Here is a 17,921-nt window from a genome sequence, read left to right as displayed (position 1 = left end):
CTCACTCCGCACCCCAGATCCACCTTAATCCATGTGCCTTGCACACTCATTGTGCACCCCACAGCCTACACACCACCCACATGCACACCCCGTGCTGCACATGCACCCTGAGCCCATGTGTCCACAGCATGTGGGTCCCAGGTGGGGACGCCACATGCTTCCACACACCCAAAAGTCCTTGTGCACAGCCAGAGCCCTGGTGCCCACTCAAGGCACGCTCAGCTCTGCGGTGCCCCGTTCCCTGGAATCGCGAGTGAGCGGCACCTGGCATTTAAGTGTCCCCTGAAGTCACATTTAAAAGCACAAGTCCTTTGGATCAGACAGAGGGGAGTGGAGGGAGGGCAGGGGCACAGGGGTAGGAAGGACAGCCGAACGGATGGGACGCCGTGACCCCGCGTGCGCCTGTGACTGGGCACCAGTGTGACTCAGGTCGTGTGCAGCCAGGAGGAGGCGCTGTGCCTTCTGCCGTCTGAGTTGCCCTGTGCCTCCTCCGCCGCGTGCCTCCTCCGATCGGAACAGACGGACACAAGGCAGGAAGGCAGGTGACACTGATTTAATAAAGAATTTGATTTCTCCCGAGAGTGAGAACGTGATTTCAAGATGTGGTGGACAGAGACTCGACGGTGGGGCGTCGCCTTCTTTGTTCTGCGTCTTGCAAATCTGGTGCCCGTCTTCTCCGTGAGCCCGTCTCAGTTCACACTGGCCACATTCCAGGCACTCAAGAGCCACATGTGGCCACCATCATGGACAGCAGGGCTCCCTAAAATAATTTATGGATTCACAGAAGGCCCAGCTTGGCGGAGAAGGCATCCAGCCCGCCCTTCCCTTCCTCCTCCCTGTGCCCAGGCCCGCGGGACCGGCCTCCTTTTCTGTTGGGCCGGTGGCTTCTCTGGTCCCACTGTCCAGGTGAGTGGGCTGGTTTGAACTCCTGTGCCTCCCTGCCTGGGCGTCTGCACAGCCCCCAGTCCTCAGCCCCCACCCCCCTTCTTGCTCTTGGGGACAGGGCTGCCGTCAGGGAGGAGTGTCACCAGGCAACGGTCCCCGGGGAGAGCTCGGTCTCCTGCACCTGCCTGCCAGCCTCCGGGCGCCTGGGGGTGGGCCTGGGTGGTGGGGCGGGCGGTGTGTCTCCAGCCTCCTGCCTGATCACCTGTGCGCAGTCACGGCGCTGTCCCACACCAGCAGGAGCCCTATGGAGCCTGGGGCCACAGGCCACAGGGGACAAGGGCCAGGCACCCCAGCCATGGCTCTGGGCCATTGATCCACCCCAGGCTGGCCAGGAGGGGGAGGAGAGACCTTGGCCTGGACAAACAGAGGAGCCGGCGGCCTGAGTGCGGGCCCAGCACCCACCTGCCCCGCCTGAAGGTAAGGGGCCTCGGGCTGGGGAGCCAGGATTCATGAATGGCCTGGGGAGCAGGTGCCCCCCGAGAGCCACGACCTGCTTCCCGGAGCTGGAGCCACGGCTCTGCTCCGAGGCTGGGCCTGCAGGGCCTCCGGCTGCGGCACCTGCGAGCAGAGGCCAGGGGTGCTCGGAGCTGGGCAGCCAGGGAAGCGAGCCCGGCGTGCGCAAGCCTCGGGGGCAGTGCAGGCCCCAGGGCTGGCTGGCCCGGACCAGGTGGGCAGGGGCAGGGAGAGGCCTGACTTCTCGGGTGACCACTCTCCCCACCCTGCCGTCTGAACATGCTGCCCCCTCCACGTCCGGCTGCCCTGGGGCTTTCCTGAGTGTCACCCTATCCAGAGCCCTGCTGCCCCTGTGGCTGAGTGCAGTCCAGGCCCCTGCACGGCTCCAAGCTGGCCTCAGCCTCTGCGTGCGAGAGGCCAGGCTGTGTGTCTTGGTCTGCGTGCCGTGGACAGGTGTGGCCCGCGTGCCTCCACTGTGCCCGTGTGGGTGTGGGTGGGCTGTTGCGTGGCAGCGTGGCAGTCTGTGCCCTGCACTCAGCCCAGGGGCTCCCGCAGGGGTTTCCTCCAGGCCCCGAGGCCCCGACCACGCCTCCTGGATGCAGGGCAGAGCACCTGCTCGACCCTTCTCTGTGCTGCCCTGGCTGGTGAGTCCACTCCTGTGCCCTGGTGTCCCCAGCCATCAAGTAGCGACAGCAGGCCACAGAGCTGGAATAGAGTGTGCCGGGTGACACTGCGGGGTCAAGGCTGGTGTGCAGTCGGCTCGCAGGTGGGGGTCGATCCAGGTCAGCCCCGCCTGCTGCGGGAGGCGCTGCCCCACCCCAGTGGGCACGATGTCCAGTGGGCAGACAGAGGACCTTCTCCTGGACAGGAGGGAGGAGAGAGTGAGGAGCAGAGCCAGGGTGGGGTCCAGGTGCTCCTGCAAGGAGAAGGTTGCCATGGCAACCAGGACCCGGTCCTCCTTTCAGTGTCAGGGGAAAGAGGTGCCCATCGGGTGACGGTGCAGGGAAGAGGGGGTTCCCCTCTTGTGATACCTGGGGGAGCGGCCAGGAGGAGAGGCGGCCGGGTCAGCAGGTGGGGGCGCAGGCGGAAGGTGGAGGGAGAGGGCAGCTCAGCAGCAGAGGAGATGTGCAGGAGCTGCAGAGCCACCCATGGTCCTGCCCAGGGCTTGCCCCTCCTCGTCCATTAATACAGTTCATAAGCAAGATAAGGCCGATGTCATATGGATGGGAAGGTGGCAGGGAACAAGGAGGAGGGAGGAGTGGGCTGGCCACACGGCACCTGGGGGCTGTGTGGGAGGGAACTGGGATACAACCATTCACTCCTTCAAAAACAACTGAGGCTGGGTGTGTTGGCGCATGACGTGGGAGGCTGAGGTAGCAACTTAGCAAGACTAAAACAAAAAAGAGGTTGGGGCATGGCTTAGTGATGGGGCGTCTGCCTAGCATGCACGAGGCCCTGGGTGCTGTCCCCAGGACTGCAGAGCAAAACCAAACACCCACATTGAGTGTCCGCTCCCTGCCCAGTCCTGCATGGGACGGGCCGTGCCGCTGGACCAAAGCCCTGCTCTTACGAAGCCTGCAGCTGGGATGGGACACGGGACACAGAGCCCACCCGCGATTCAGGTCTCAAGTGCTATAAAGATTCAGTGAGAGAAGGGAGTGGGCAGGGACGGTGGCCCTGGAGAGGTGGCCTTGAGCAAAGACCTGAGGAGGGAGAGTCGTGGCCCGGGCCAGCTGAGGGGAGAGGAGACGGCGGGGGTCAGGCCTGGGTCAGGGTGGCTACAGGAGGAGGAGGGGCGGAACGTGCTCTGGGCGGGTGGGGGCGTGAGGCTCGTGAGCTTGGGTGTGTGGGGAAGACACTTTGGCGGTTTGTGTGAATCTGTGGTCAGGTAACTGTCGGCTGTTGGAGTCATAGTGACAGATGACGTGACCAGGGTGACATGAGGTGAAAGCCTAGTGGTTTGGATGGTCATGGAGGTGTCAGGCAGGGAGGCTTCTGGGGGCACGTGGAAAGGTGAGCCATGGACTCTCCTGGTGGGTGGCCCCTGGGAACTGCGGGGTGCTGCTGTATGACAGTGGGGGGCTGCGTGGTCACCCTCACAACTGGCCGTCACCCCTGGAGCGTGCGGATGAGGTCTCCCTGTTCACCGTGAGCCCCTGGTGCCCAGCACAGTCTGGCTCCAAGCAGGTGCTCAGTAAAAACCAAGTGACGGGGACTGAATCGAGGCCTGTGCAGACCAGCCTGTCCCCAGGCCTGGCTCGGAGCCGCCCACGCCTATTCCTGGCGCAGTGAGGTGCAGGGGCGCGCCCCGCGCTGGGCGGCGGAGGCCTGGCTGCTCCGTCCATTCTTCCTTCTGTCCATCCTCCACTCCGAGGCAGGCCCTGGGTGGGTTCCCCCGCGGTGACCGTGACCTAGGCCCTGCCTTTCTTTCTGTGGAGCTACGGGGGGAAGCAGGGCCTCACGCAGACCTGAGCCACCCCCCACCTGTCCCTGCTTTCCTTCCCAGGGACAGGGCGGGCTGTTGGTCTGATCCAGGGCTGCCCAGGGAGGGGGTGCCTGAGGGAGCCAGGGCCCTGGAGCCCTGGGACATGGCCAGTGGGTGACCCAGGGAGGGCTCCCCAAGGTCCAGCACAGGGAGTGGTGGCACTAAGCCAGACTCCATGGCCTGAGAGGTGACGAATACGGTGGGCGTTTGGGCCGTGAGAGAGGAGGACAGGAACCAGCCCCAGAGGGCCCTGTATGTCCCGGCAAGGGGGTGGATGGTAGGAGGTTGGGGGCCATGCAAGGGTCTGAGCAGGCGAGTGATTGTCACCTTGTCTGGTGACAAGGTGCAGGATGCGCTGGTGGACAGGCTGAGAGGCAGGGAGACCTCTGGGCCTCTCCAGGAGGCCGCTGCTGACCGGGCGGGAGGTGTCGGGAACGTGGGTGAATCCACAGCAGCTTCTGCCAACGCTGATTCTGAGGGTGCATTTGAAAGTCACAGTGGCATTTATGGGGCCCTAAGAGGAGACCCACGCTCCAGGGTCTGGCACTGATAGATGGCCAAGGGTCTTTGCTGGACCACAGGAAAAGCTGCCTGAGAAGCCAAGCAGTCAGCACTTGGCTTTGGAGCATCTGAAGATAGATACAGCCGCAGCCTGGGGCACCGAGGGGCGACACACCATTGTTGATCATGATTTGTTAATTAACAGCTCATTTACAGAGTAGGGAAAGGAGCAGAGCGGTGGACACCTGGGCTCAACCCCTGCTTGCCTGCTGCGTGACTTTGGGTCATGGGCTCAGCCTCTCTGGGCTTTTTTTTTTTTTTTCAAAGTGTCAGATATTCAAATCACAATGAGAAAACCCTGGACTGAATTGTTGACGGGTGACACTGGGTGTCAGTTTCCTCATCTGTACAATGGGTGCAGAATATTGAGTGTCATTTGGAGGTTTAAATGAGAAACCTATGTGTGAGAGGCCCATGCAGAGTGGGCCTGGTGGGGGGAGAGCACATGGGGACCACGGTCCCATATCCAAGGTGACCCCAGGATTAAGTGAGGTGACGGGCGATGTCTCCTGTGGACACTCGATGGTTTCTAGCTTTTGTTCCCTTCCTCGGCCCCGAGGCTGGGAGTGAGGGGACAGGGATGGTGCTCCCTGTAGGAGGTGGGTCCCCGTCCAGCACAGCGCTGGCTCGGGCTCCGGGGACCCTCCTGCACCCGGGTTTCCGGGAGCTCTGCTGCAGGACCAGGAGGCAGGGAGCGCGTGGTTCCCCTCTGACCATCGGGACACGGTGGGTTGCAAGGGTGGCTGGGCCAGGCCCGGGCCAGCTGTGCCACCCGTCCTCTGAGGCTCGCCTTCCTCCCCCGAGCTGCCTCACAGGGAAACCTGGGGTCGTTTCCCTTCCACTCAGGAGGCAGGGGCATGCCCTGCTGGGGCTCCCTGGAGAATGCCAGTCTGTGTCCAGCTCTGCTCTGTCCCCTCAGGATGCCGGTGGCCGAGGCCCCCCAGGCAGCGGGCGGCCAGGGCGATGGAGGTGACGGTGAGGACGCGGAGCCAGAGGGGACGTTCCAGGGCCCTGAGGACTCCAAGAGGAAGGTCCGGGACTCCCTCCGCCTGGCACCCCTGTGGCTGGCCCTGGTGGCTCTGGCCTCCGTGGGGGTGATGCTCTGGTATTTCCTAGGTAACGGCTGGGCCCCGTGGGCGGCACACCCGGGAGGACTGGGGTGGCCGGGGGAGACCACAGGACAGACCAGGACTCCAGGCTCAGCAGTGCCACTCCCTGCGTGACCTGGGGCAGGCTTTTCTCTCTGCGTCCTGCACGGGGGTCCTGCTGGCCGGCCCTTGGCTGGTCCTGGGGCTGGGTCTGCAGCCCCTCCCCCAGCCGGGGAAGGGGGCTCCCCTGCTCCCGGTTCTTGGGAACCCGCAGACCTGGCTGTAAACACGCCTTCCCTTGCGCTGGCCTCCTGGGTGGCCCTGAGCCTGGCAGCCGGCCGCACTCCCAGCGCAGGAGGCCCAGAGGGGCTCATGGTGGCTGCCACCAATTAGTGCCTCTGCTCACTTGAGCCCGGCCATGTGTCCTTCAGGGAGGGACCATGGTTCTGTGACCTCTGGGTCTCCAGGCCCCAGCGTGTGGGTGCAGTGAGGGGGCAGCTGAGAGGCCAGGTTGGGGACGCCATCCTTATCCCTGCCTGACAGCGTGGCCCTCAGTCGTCCCCCCGGAGCCTGGGGCCCTGCTCTGGGTGCAGCTCTCCACCCTCCACCACCACCCGGTGCCCCTGAGCATCTTCCGGGTCTTTCCCTGAAACTGGTGGGGATCGAATCAGCTTCCAGCTCTTGACGGCAGGAAGAAGCGGCTCGCTGCAGTCGAGCCGCTGGGCAACCCCGGGTCGCGCAGGAGACGCTTCCCCCCATCCACCCACTCAGTGAGGGCGCCTCCGTCGTGGGGGCTCGGGGCCAGCTTCTGGGGACAGCTCTGGTGATCATGCTGTGGAGCCAGACAGGACAATGCAGGCAGCGTGTGCCAGGGTAGCAGAAGCTGGGGGCCCAGAAGCCCTAGAGGGGTCAGCCTGGCCTGTCTGGGTGACCATGACACAGTCCGCAGAGGTCGCCTGGTGTGGCTCCATCCCAGGGTGGAATTTCAGGCCCACTGAGAGGAACGGGGCCCACTCTGGAGCAGCCGTCGGGGAGATGGGTCTACCTGGGCCCTGCTCAGCGAGGCCTGGGGGACGGTGGTCTGGAACCAGCTCCCGGGGGACCCGGCGTCCCTGGGTCTGACTCATAGATTCTGCTCAGAGCCGAGCAGCGGGAGGGAGCCTCAGGGTGGGCAGGAAGCCAGCGCCCCACAGAGCCCAGGGCTGGGAGGCCTCTTGGGCGGCGGGTAATTAGTCCTCGGGGTAAACCGGAGCCCCGGGCTGAGGACAGGAGCTCACCTGCCAGTCCTCCTCTCTGCCGAGGAGCCCATTCCTCCAGCCCCTGGTGCTGGCCGGGGGGACCCAGGGCTGAGAGCTGGAGTGGGGAGGGCCGCCCCCCTCTGGGATTAGGGTGCAGGAGCCGTTGGAGTGCTCCTCCCCCTGGACCAGCGGCCCCACAGACAGGGCACCAGCCAGGGAGGTGGGTCACGGTGGTGCCCTGACATCTGGAAGTGGCCAGTGGCCAGGGACACAGAGCAGGAACAGCTCCTGAGGAGCCAAGAGCCGACCCAGAGCCAGGGGAGGCAGATCTGGCTCCCGGGCTCCCTGCTGCCCCTGAGCCGCCTGTCAGTGCCACCAGTCCCATCCCCAGCCTCTCCCCAGACACCGGCCCCAACTGCCCACTGGCCACTGCTTTGGTGGGAGCACAAACCCCCAGAAGAGAAGCCCTCAGGTGACGGTGGCCCTCAGGTGACGGCGGCCCTCTGGCTGCAGGTGCTCTGCCTCCTGGCCCTGCACCCAGAGGCCAACCTCCCTGCCCCGTCCAAGGCCAGCTCTCCTGGGGGCCCCTGAGCCCACACAGTGGCCCCAGAGGGGGTCCATCAGAGCCCCCGCCCCATTTCTCCACTCCCTCCAACCTCATGACGGCAAAGTCCTGGGAGGGGCTGCTGAGGGGCCCTGGGCTCCACTCCCCTCCATCTGGCTCCACCCTCCCCAGCTCCAACCGCTGTCCCTGACAGAGTGTGGCCTCGGTGCCCTGGTTTAAACCTCTATGCAGGGACTCCAGGAACGTTTACTGAGCACCTATTATGTGCAGAAATGGGTCTAAAGAGTTGCTAAATCCAGGGTCCAGGTCTCGGTCCTCGGTGTGCGTTGCTGGGCCCAAGGCTCATGCCCTCCTCTGGACCCGGTTCCTTCCCCTCAGCCCCCTCCTCTCTGGGTCCTCTGCTCTGGGGCCTCTCCTCCCACCCTCACCCACTTTTCCCACTCTCGCCCCCTGACCTGAGCCGTAAATGTCCTTAACAGTGACCCCCGTTTGCCTGTGCAGGTCTCCTTTGGGCTTGACTCTTACGGGGGTCCTCGCCTCCTCCTGGAGGTCCAGGGGCCTCGCAGCCCCTCACTGCAGAATGCACACATTCCCCCAACCTGGTCCGCATCCACCTGCCAGGTTCTGACTCTCCCCTTGTCCCCCACCAGCACCAAGGTCCCAGAAACCCGACAAGCCCCCAAACAAGCCCCCAGCCAGCCCATGTCCCACTCTCCACCGCCACAGTGGGGTCCGGCTGCCCTCACCTGGAGGACTCCCTCCTGGGGTCTCCCTGCTTGGCCGGCCACTCCACAGAGCCCTTCCCAACAGCACAGCAGAGGGACCATTGCAGATGGCGAATCACCCGCCACGCCCCCGCCCTACTCAAAGGCAAACCCAATCCTCCCAGGCTGGCAAGCCCTCCGTGCCTCTCCTCTCCCCAGCTCACCTCCTGCCCCGCCCTCAGTCCCTCGGCTGCTCCTGAAACACACCCGGGAAGCTCCTGCCTCGGGGCCTTTGCACCTGCTGGCCCCTCTCTGGGCTGCTCTGGGCACACACGTGCATCCTGGCCCACCCTGCCAGCGTCTCCCCTGGTCTCTGTATTGCAACACCAGCCCCCGAGTTGGCAGCAATTGCTCCCTCCGGAGTGTTCTGGGTGGTTCATTGTCCTCATTGCCAGGTGACTCGTTCTTAGGGGCAGGATGTGTCCTTCATAGTTTTGTTAATTGTTATAGTGACATATTCACAAGTGCTTTAGGCCAGTTTCTAGTAGGTTCTCAGTAAATATTTGTTGAGCCAATGAACAGGAGTACAGACCAGGGCTGTGAACCGCACTCGACACCAGTCAAAACAGTCTGTGCAAAATGGAAACTTGCTGTCGTCACCTTGATTGAAGGCTTTCATGGTTTCCTCCGTTTGTGGGCTAAGACTCCAGCCTGCCCGCTGACGGCGCAGCCTCCTGCTGCTCCCCGCCCCCATTGCTCAGCCAAAAGGGCTCTGAGCCTGGCCCTTACCAGGACCCTCTGCCTTAGGGCCTTTGCACATGCTGTAACCCCACCTCCGCCACGCTGTACTTCTTCCCAGTTCACGTTACCCAGTCCTCACAGCTCAGCCAGAGGGTCACTGTGGCCCAGGCCTGTGTCCTGTGTCGCACCTTGTGCTTATTGGTGGGACGCCGTTTTGGGCGGCTCCTGCCTGCTGGGCGGTCCGGGAGCGGTGTCTGTCTTTCCCGAGCTGTCAGTCAGGGGAGGTGCCCAGGAGGTGGGGGCTTAGCACAGACCTGCGGAATCCAGGACAGCTGGTGCGCGGAGGATGCCCAGGGGCGCTGACCATGACCTTGACCTCACCCACGAGGGTTTCCTGGCCTTCTCGCTGTCCAGGGTCGGTCCCTGGGTCATCCTGTCACTGGGAGCCTTTGGGACAGCATCTGTCTGTGGGCCTTGTCCTCCCTGGCACCTGGGAGCTAGTTTGTCATCAGATAAGCTCTGGAGGACCGAGATGACGGTGACTGTGATAAAGGCCACACTGATGATGGTGACGACATCTCAGACGGAGCCCAGGACCCTGGGGCTGGGCAGAGGGTCGGAAGGCAGGGGTCGGAGGACAGGCCTCCGAGGTCACGCTGCTGGCTTCCCCGGGCAGGGTACCGGGCGGAGGTGACGGTCAGCCAGGTGTACTCGGGCAGCTTCCGCGTGCTCAATCGCCACTTCTCCCAGGACCTCGCCCGCAGGGAGTCCAGCGTCTTCCGCAGTGAGACCGCCAGAGCCCAGAGGACGGTAGGGAGGGCCGCGGGGGCTGTGGGTGCGGGCGGCGGGACCTGGCCAGCTGGCGGATCACTCAGGGCACAGCCCCGGCCTGTGAGGGACCCGCTGCAGAGGGGCGAGTTAGTGGCTCCCGGGTCAAATGCCTGAGGACTGGACCCTGACTGGGCCTCTTCCCGGGGTCGGTGGCTCTCACTGCTCCGGCCCAGCAGGGCTGTGGAGGGTGCCTGCCTCAGCCAGGTCAGCTGGACGGGATGAGGGAGTCCCAGCTTCCTTGGCCTGGTGGGGACAGTCCCCAGGCTGCTCACACCATGTCCCGTCATCGCTGGTGGGAGGGCCCAGGAGCCGAGGGGGGCTTTTCAGTGTGGAGGGGTGGCTTGCAGGGGGCCAGAAGGTCCCTTGGGGCAGGTGGGGTGACAGCCGGGCGTGGGGAGGGCTGCAGGTGGAGCGAGGTGAGGTGGTGCCCGGGCAGGGCCCTGGCCGCTGTGTGACCACAGCAAAGTCCCTCCCGGAGGCCCCCGAGGGAGCAGGGCTGGGAGGGGAAGGGGGACCCAGGCCTGCACCGCGGGGTGCCCAGGCTGTGTTTCCCCGCAGCTCGCGGAGCTCATCACCAGCACCCAGCTGGGCGCCTACTACAACGCCAGCTCCGTCTACTCCTTTGGGTGAGTGGCCCCTGCCCTGCGGCCCCTGCCGGGACCTCAGACCCAAAGAACGGGCAGGAGCACCCCGGGTCTCTCATGCTTTTAATGGGGACGCCAAGGCCCCGAGCGGGAACCCGGCCCCCTGCTCTCGACCCCACTTCCCCCAGCGCATGACCCCAGCCCTGCCCACCTGGCCCCGTCCGGGGCTGCTGCCTGACCTGGTGGGTGCCATGCAGCTCAGCCCCCGCCCCGTGTCCTCGCCTGCTGGGGGTGGTGGCCGAGGATCTCCCTCACTGGCAGGTAGGTGGCTCCCAGGCGAGATCGGGAGCCACGCCCGGGAGGTAGCGGGCGCTCGGGGTCCCTGGGCCACCGCTGGCGCAGGGGGCTGGGGCCAGACCCACCTCTCACGCCCGCCTCTCCTAGGGAGGGACCCCTCACCTGCTTCTTCTGGTTCATCCTCCAAGTCCCCGAGCGCCACCGGCCGTCCCTGAGCCCCGAGGTGGTGCGGGCACTGCTGGTGGAGGAGCTGCTCTCCAACGGCTCGGCGCTGGCCCCCTACAGGGCGGAGTACGAGGTGGACCCCGAGGGCCTGGTCATCCTGGGTCAGTAGGGCACGGGAGACGGGGGTCCAGGCGGGGCCCTGCTGGGGCTGGGCTGCTGTGGGCCAGGCCCTCCGGGGACCCGGGAGCCAGGACAGCGGGCGGGTGGGGCACTGGGGACACTCAGCAGAGGCACCAGCCGTCGTCCCCAGGCTGGTCCTGAACCCGCCGCGCTCTGCTTCACTCCCCCCTGCTGACTGTCCATTTCCTTTAACAGAAGCCAGCGTGAAAGACGTGGGCGCCCTGAACGCCACGCTCGGTACGGCCTCTGCCCGGCGGTCCCTCCTGCTCTCCCGGGGACTCGGTTTTTCTTGGTCCAGTGCTGGGCACCTGGCTTCCCTCGTGGGTGCAGGGAGCCCCGGCCTGGCCACCCAGGGTGCCGTGGGGGAAGGGAGGGCCCCCGTGTGGCCTGTGGGGAGGGGGCTCCAGCCGTGTGGACAGTGCCACAGCTGCCTGCAGGGGGGCGCACAGTGCGTGACTCTGCTTCTCTGTCGCGGAGTTGGACCCACTGGCCATGTTCCCAGGAGGTGGCTGTGCCAGGGCAGGGGCGTGGGGTTAAACTTGGTCTTCTGGAGGCAACAGTTCTGCTGGGTTACCCTCCCCTCCCGTCCTGCCTGGTGCTGCGATGTCACAGTCGCCTGTCTCTCTCCCCCAGTCTTCCTGCCCAGTCCTGAGAAGCCCCGTGCCAGCTGGGCCACCCGGTTGCACAGGGCTGGGGCGCTGTCCACACTGTTGTCCGTGGACTGCTTGCTCCTGGGGTCGTGCAATGCACTACCTGGGCCACCGTACCTGATGGTCCCGAGCACAAACCCCTGAATTCTCAGATTCCTCCTCCACTGTCCAGAGTTTCCACCAGCCCGGACTTCGAGGTGCGCGCCTCAGCCCCTTCTCAGAGAGGGAGCAGAGAAATCCCAGAGAAATCCCAGTCACACCTTTCCTGACCCTCCCTTGTCCTGCTGCTCAGCTGCTTAGTGGGTGGGCTGGAGGCCAAGCACGATTTTCAAAAAGTTTAAATTATGATTCTCATACAGAGACATAGTGAGCATGCATCTCATTAATAAGGCTCATTAATAAGGGATCAAGAATACAAGAAAGTGATCTGTCATCCATCTCTCTCTCCATCCATCCATCACCTCTCTATCCCTATCTCTCTATTTACCCACCTCTCTCTCTACCTACCTGCCTACCATCATCTGTGAAAAGCTGGAATTCTGGCCTAGGGTTACCAGGTTAGACCAAGCCGGTTGCCGTCCACCAGGCAGTAGAACGGTCACCTCTGGGTTGAGTGCTTTGGCGGAACCCAAATCATTTGCAGCCTATCAGTCTTCCAGGGTCGTCCTACAACCTCATGGGGGCTGGGACTGGGTCCTCACAGTCCTGGGAGGTCGGGGCCACCCCTCCCGGCACACGCCGGTGGACAGGGGTGGGCGAGCCCCACCTGCTCACCCCCTCGGCCTGCTGCCGCCTGGAGTGTGGCCCGTGGGTGGGGAAGGATTTTTTTCCTGCACGAACTTGCTTCTTTCCTTGTCCTGGAAGTACCTGTGTACAGCCTCTCGCTCACAGAGCCCCGAAGGCTCACTCTCTGGCCTCCACGGTCCCCCCGCCAGGGCCACGCCGGCCAAGCCTTTGCTCTCAGGACTCCTTGATGCTTTTAGAAATTATTGGGGACTGCAAAGGGCTTTCATTTACATGGGTTGTGGGTGACAAATTATTAAAATAGTCTGTCACTTCATCTTAAATGTATTATAATACAAAATAAGCCATTGATATCAACTGAATATTTTTTATAGAAGATAACTATTTTCCCCCAAGTGAATGTAACTGGGACAGTGACCCAGGGGCCTCTTGTGGCCTCCCAGTGTCCACTAGGGGAAGGCTGCTGGGTGTTCGCGTGGGATGCTCCACTGTGATGTTCCGGACCCCGTGACCCTGGCGGCCTCCACTGCAGAGGACCCCAGCTACCCCTTCCCCTAGTGTTATTCCAAAAAGGGCTTTGACCTGACCCCAGAGGGACCCTGGGCCCCACTTCAGAAGCTCTGCTCTAGCGTGCTCTCAGGTGACTCTCAGTCCAGTAGTCCTTTTGCTTTATTTCTGTGTTTGGTGGCTTAATTTCTGGTCAGGGAAAGGATGCTTTTACAGATCCACTCCAGTGGTTCTCAAACTCTGGGCTCTCTGGAACCCCTGTGGGTCCTCCTGGGTGGCGCCCACAGGTCTTGTCCGCAGCTCAGGAAGATGTGTCACAATGAGCAGCCCCGGGGTGCTGATGCTCATGGGGGGCCCTGCACCCCGAGATACACTGGTGACCGTGCAAACCTAGAAGCAGGTGGACGGCCCGAGGCTGCTCGTCCCCAGGGCTTGGGCTCACGCAGCCTGTGGTCTAGAAGAAACCTCCTCTCTAAAGGGCTTCAGAGAAACCTTAGCCTTCTCAGGGTCCGGCTTTCGCAAGGGGAAACCTGAGGTTTCCGTCAGTTGTCTGTTTAAAGTGACCTCTTTTTAAGGTCACAGACAGCAAGCCCCTCTGTTGCTCCGTGCACTTGGGGTGGCCTCCAGGGTAGCTGTCTGTGGGCGTCAGTTGGGGAAAGCGAGTGAGGGGACTGGAGAGAAGAACGTTAGTGCACGACAAGGCTCACCGTCCCGGCCTGGCCCAGCCTCGATGCCCTGGGCCCTGTGTCCTGCGTGCCCAGGTGCCCGCATGCCAGCACACTCTGCCTGGCGTGCTCACCCTGGCACTGTACTTTGTGCTAGGTTCAGGGCACACTGAATTATTAGCCTTAAATTAAAAGGAATTATTAAAATAGCAAGAGCAAAGCATCGGGTGGGAGCAGGACTTAAAGGGCACAGTGTCTAGGAGCCGCCAGGGGCCTTGCACCACTGAGGAGGCAGAGGGCCGAGGCTTGTTGCTCCCCCAGGCTGATACCCCAGCTCTTTGTCTGGGGAGGTCAGGGTGGCAGGGGTTGGGGACAGTGATCTGAGCCACCGGCTGCAGCCTCAGAGCAGAGCACTGGCCTCTGTTCCCCTCTGAGTCCTCAGAGCCACTAGGGAAGGAGGTGTGACAGGGATTATTATTGGGTCCTTTTACCAGGACACAAGTGGCTAAGCCACTGGCCCAGAGTCACCAGGGTTCATTCCTCAGTCCCTCCACTTCCTGGCAGAGCCCCCAGCTCCCTGCCTGTGAGGCTCATGGAGGTTTAAATGAGATAGTGTGTGCCCCGTGGGGGACGATGACGGAGCCCGCGTGGTGCTCAGTAGCCACTGGATGATGGCGGGAGGAGGTGCCAGGTCCCGCTCCGCCAGCTCTGGAGTCACAGCAGAGCTCGTGGATGAAATGTCAGCCAAGAGGCCCTGGGGTGGGCGTGGGCCCGGGAAGACGGGGTGACGGAGGAGGGGGCGTCAAGTGGGGGCACCTGAGGGTGACAGGTCACAGGACTTCTCCCCACTGCCACCTCCTCCCCTCCCCCACACCCACCTGCCTTTATTGGGCACCTACTGTGTGCATGGCGCCCAACATCCTCTTGAGCCCGGGAAGTCCCTGCGGGTGGCATTGTCCTCTGTCTCCCGATGGGGACATGGAGGCCCAGGGACTTGGGCAGTGAGCAGAGGACCCCAGACCTAGGGCTCCATGAGCTGATGTGGCAGGAGTTGCCCTCCCCTGGCCGGCAGCCCAGCAGGCCGCGTGAAGGACGGTGACGGGGAGGCAGTGGGGGGACTGAAGAGGGGAGCGGCAGGAGCCGGGCACAGGGACCCCCGGGCACAGGGACCCCCGGCCGGGCCAGCCCGCCCAGCTCCTCCCCACCCCACGTAGCTTGGGGCCTCCCGGCTGACCGGGGCCAGGGCTCTCCCCTCTCCCCCTCCAGGTTGTTACCGCTATGGCTACGTGGGCCGGGGCCAGGCCCTGCGGCTGAAGGGGCCCGACCACCTGGCCTCCAGCTGCCTGTGGCACCTGCAGGGCCCCGAGGACCTCATGCTCAAACTGCGGCTCGAGTGGACCCTGCCTGAGTGCCGTGACAGGCTGGCCATGTACGATGCGCCTGGGCCCCTGGAGAAGAGGCTCATCACCTCGTGAGTCCCGGGTGTGTGTGTGTGTGTGTGTGTGTGTGTGTGTGTGTGTGTGTGAAGGTCAAGGGTCATGCTCAGCTGAGTCGGGGGCTGTTGTGACCTGGGGAAAGCAAGACTAGACGCAGGGGTGGGGAGGAAGGAGAGGCAGTGGGCAGTCCCCTCCCCCTCCCAGAGCCTCAGTTTCCCCATCTGTAACAAAACAGTTGTTCTAGGTGACCCCTAAGGTCCACTCTGGAAGGCCACATGTCTTGTTAGAAGATTTTAGTCTGGCAGCAGCCTGGACTTCCAACACTTCCACTCTGCTGTTTCCTTGCTGTGTGCCCTAAGGCAAGTTAAGTTGCCTCTCTGAGACTCAGTTGTCTCACCTCTAAAAAGGGAGTACAAACATGCTTATCTTTCAGAATGTTTATGAGAATTTAAATCAGACCTTCTGTGCCACGATCCTCACACAGCCCAAATGCACGCCATCATCACGTTCTGCAAGGTCTATTCTAGTAGTGATATTATATTATTAGGGACTACGTTCTATACAGTCTGGAGGACCCACCTGTTACAGTCACTGAGTCCCCGACCAGTCTGGACTTTAATATTTGATAAGTAGGAGCTACTGCAAGTTCTTGAGCAGAGGTCTTAGGACATGGGCACAGCAGAGGGCAGGGCTAGTGGGCAGGGAGGAGGACTGGAAGTGGCCTTGGCCTCCAGGAGTCTGGCGACCACCACCAGGAGAACAGAGGTGTGTGGGTGCACGAGGCTCCGCACGAGGTGGGGACACTGGCCGGGCAGCGGGGCCACTGAGTTGTGCCAGACCCAGGCTGGGGCCGTTTCTGTGTCTCCCCGGCAGCGCCAGCTTCTCGGCAGAGGAGGGACCTGGTGCTCAGCTCCAGGGCGGGCCTTGGGTGAGCTGGGCGCCGCCCCTCCCCAGGGCGGCTGAGTCTCCAGCTCTGAGGCTGCACCCCCCCCCTCCCCGCGCCTGCAGTGGTGACCTCAATCTGGGTGTGCGTGGGCTGGTTCCTGCAGGGCTCTGGGAAGTGAGAGGAGCCAGACACCATCTGACTTCCAGGTCCAGGGTGGGGACCATCCTGGGCTTCCCCTGGGGTTCTCTGGGTGTCCCCCTCCCCCAGGCGGCTGCTGGGGAGGAGGCCTGGCTGCCGGCTCAGCCCTGTCCCTATCTGGGATCCTGGGGGAAGATCTAAGTGACCTGGGTCCTCAATCTTCCACCCCAGGGCTGAGCTGAGGGCGGGAGCGGGGGGACCTTGGCGGTGACAGACGGTGGGCCTCCTCCAGTGTGACCACAGGCTGTTTCTGATGTTCATGGTTTATTTATAAGAGCTCCACTGACAGTTAGTCAGGTAGCCCTGGCGATGAAGGCTAAAGCACCATTAAGATGAGAGACCTTGGCGTCTCTTCACCTCCTTTTATCCCACCCCACACCCCAGAGAGAGGAACCTGCCAGGTGACCAGGGTGGACGGGGACAGGGAGGCAGAAAAGGCCACCAGCCAGGAAGGGGGCAGGGAGGGGCGCCTGGGACAGGAGCTGCCCCGTGTCCTGCAAGAGCTGCGGCAGGGCCAGGGGAACCCACCCTCCGGGCCCTGGGCTCACTGGGAGGCCTGGGCTCATTCCTCCCGCCCCCGGCCAGCTGCAGGCTGGAGCTGCTCGTGCTGGCCGCTTGGCAGACTCCCTGCCCAGGAGCTGCCACACCCGGACCATGCCCCATCTCCACGAGGCCATGTGGCTGCACACAATAGGCATGCAGTCAGTACCTTGCACACAGTAGGCATGAGCCAGTACCTGGGGGGACATCGGGAGGCAAGTGATTAGCTTCCCGGGACTTGGTCCATGGGGTAGCAAGGACTCTAGAGGCTGGTGAGCTGGGGACACCCCTGTCTGAGAGGGGCGTGACGGGGGCACCAACGTCCTGGGAAGGGCCCGCTGTCACAGCTATGCCGAGGGCCTGTCCCTGCCATCGCAGTGGGGCCTCAGTTCCCCTCTGGAAGCAGACGGTGGCCCCGGCAGCCCCCGAAGCACCGTCAGGGCTGACATTCTGGGCTTCTGAAGCTGTGGCTCTGAGACGCCGTCACCTGCCGGAGTCTTCAGGCAGCAGGCTCTGGGGGACGCCTGAGGTGCCCCAGAATCCCCGGAGCACACTCACCTCCTGCCCGGCCCAGAGCAAGGCCAGGAGGCAGGGTGTGGGGGGTCTCAGGGGCCCGCTGGCTGCTGTCAGTATCACCCGGGTATCACGGGGATTCCCAGGCGGTGGCCCGGGCTGTGGACCTGGGGTGCTCAGGGAGGAGCCGTAAGCATCGTCTGGGGAACCCCTGCCTCTTTACCCCAGACACTGGCCTGACTTGCAGGGCCTCTGGTCAGCCCCCCCGAGCCCAGAGAGGGACAGGCACCTGACCATGTGCACACAGCAGCCATCACAACCTGGGCCTGGAACCACTGCCCAGACCCCTGCGCACCCTCCTCTAGCCTCCAGCAGCCGCCTGCAGGCCCCCTGGCCCCGGGCCCACGACCCTGGCCCGCCATGGCCACCCTTCTCTCCGCAGGGCCTATGGCTGCAGCCGCCAGGAGCCCGTGCTGGAGGTCCTGGCGTCGGGCGCCGTCATGGCGGTGGTCTGGAAGAAGGGCCTGCACAGCTACTACGACCCCTTCCTGCTCTCCGTGCAGCCAGTGGCCTTCCAGGGTGAGAGGCCGGGGGGACAGAAGCCCAGGGCCCTCCCTGTGGCCTCTTCACCTTAGTGGGGCTGGGTCGGGGAGGAAGGTTCTGGAAACCCCTCTGCTCTCCACCTCCATTCCCCCTTCATTTCCCCTCTTTTACGGCCCGTCCCTCCCCAGCCCCCGACCCCTGCTCTCTGGCTCCCTCCGACTCCTGCTCACTGTGGACCAGGTCTGTTTCCAGCAAGGCCGAGCCCTGGCCATCCCGGCCCACAGCAGGGCGACTGCTCAGGCCGCCCCAGGCGCCCACTGACCCTCCCCAGCACCCTCCCCCCCGCTGCCCTGGCTCTCCCTCCCCACCCCAACCCCACGGCTGTCCCCTGGCCGGCAGAGC

The 17,921-nt window shown here is 63.6% G+C and overlaps 1 protein-coding gene across 1 annotated transcript in view; it reads left to right on the top strand.

Moving 5' to 3' along the window:
* Nucleotides 1-5,364: 5,364 nt before the first annotated feature.
* TMPRSS6 (transmembrane serine protease 6) overlaps nt 5,365-17,921 on the top strand; it is a gene marked incomplete at its 5' end in the record, with an annotated part of 31,266 nt that continues 18,709 nt past the window's right edge. The window contains 7 exons of the mRNA XM_081309725.1: nt 5,365-5,560; nt 9,457-9,590; nt 10,170-10,237; nt 10,640-10,818; nt 11,033-11,074; nt 14,670-14,874; nt 17,419-17,555. Coding sequence (XP_081165851.1) covers nt 5,365-5,560; nt 9,457-9,590; nt 10,170-10,237; nt 10,640-10,818; nt 11,033-11,074; nt 14,670-14,874; nt 17,419-17,555 — 961 coding nt within the window. The remainder of the gene's footprint in view (nt 5,561-9,456; nt 9,591-10,169; nt 10,238-10,639; nt 10,819-11,032; nt 11,075-14,669; nt 14,875-17,418; nt 17,556-17,921) is intronic.

This window comes from Spermophilus citellus (assembly GCF_964194105.1).
Source record: "Spermophilus citellus genome assembly, chromosome: 10".
In the NCBI taxonomy this organism is placed as follows: domain Eukaryota; kingdom Metazoa; phylum Chordata; class Mammalia; order Rodentia; family Sciuridae; genus Spermophilus; species Spermophilus citellus.
Note: the sequence above shows the minus strand (reverse complement) of the source record. Positions and strands in the feature narration are given on the sequence as shown.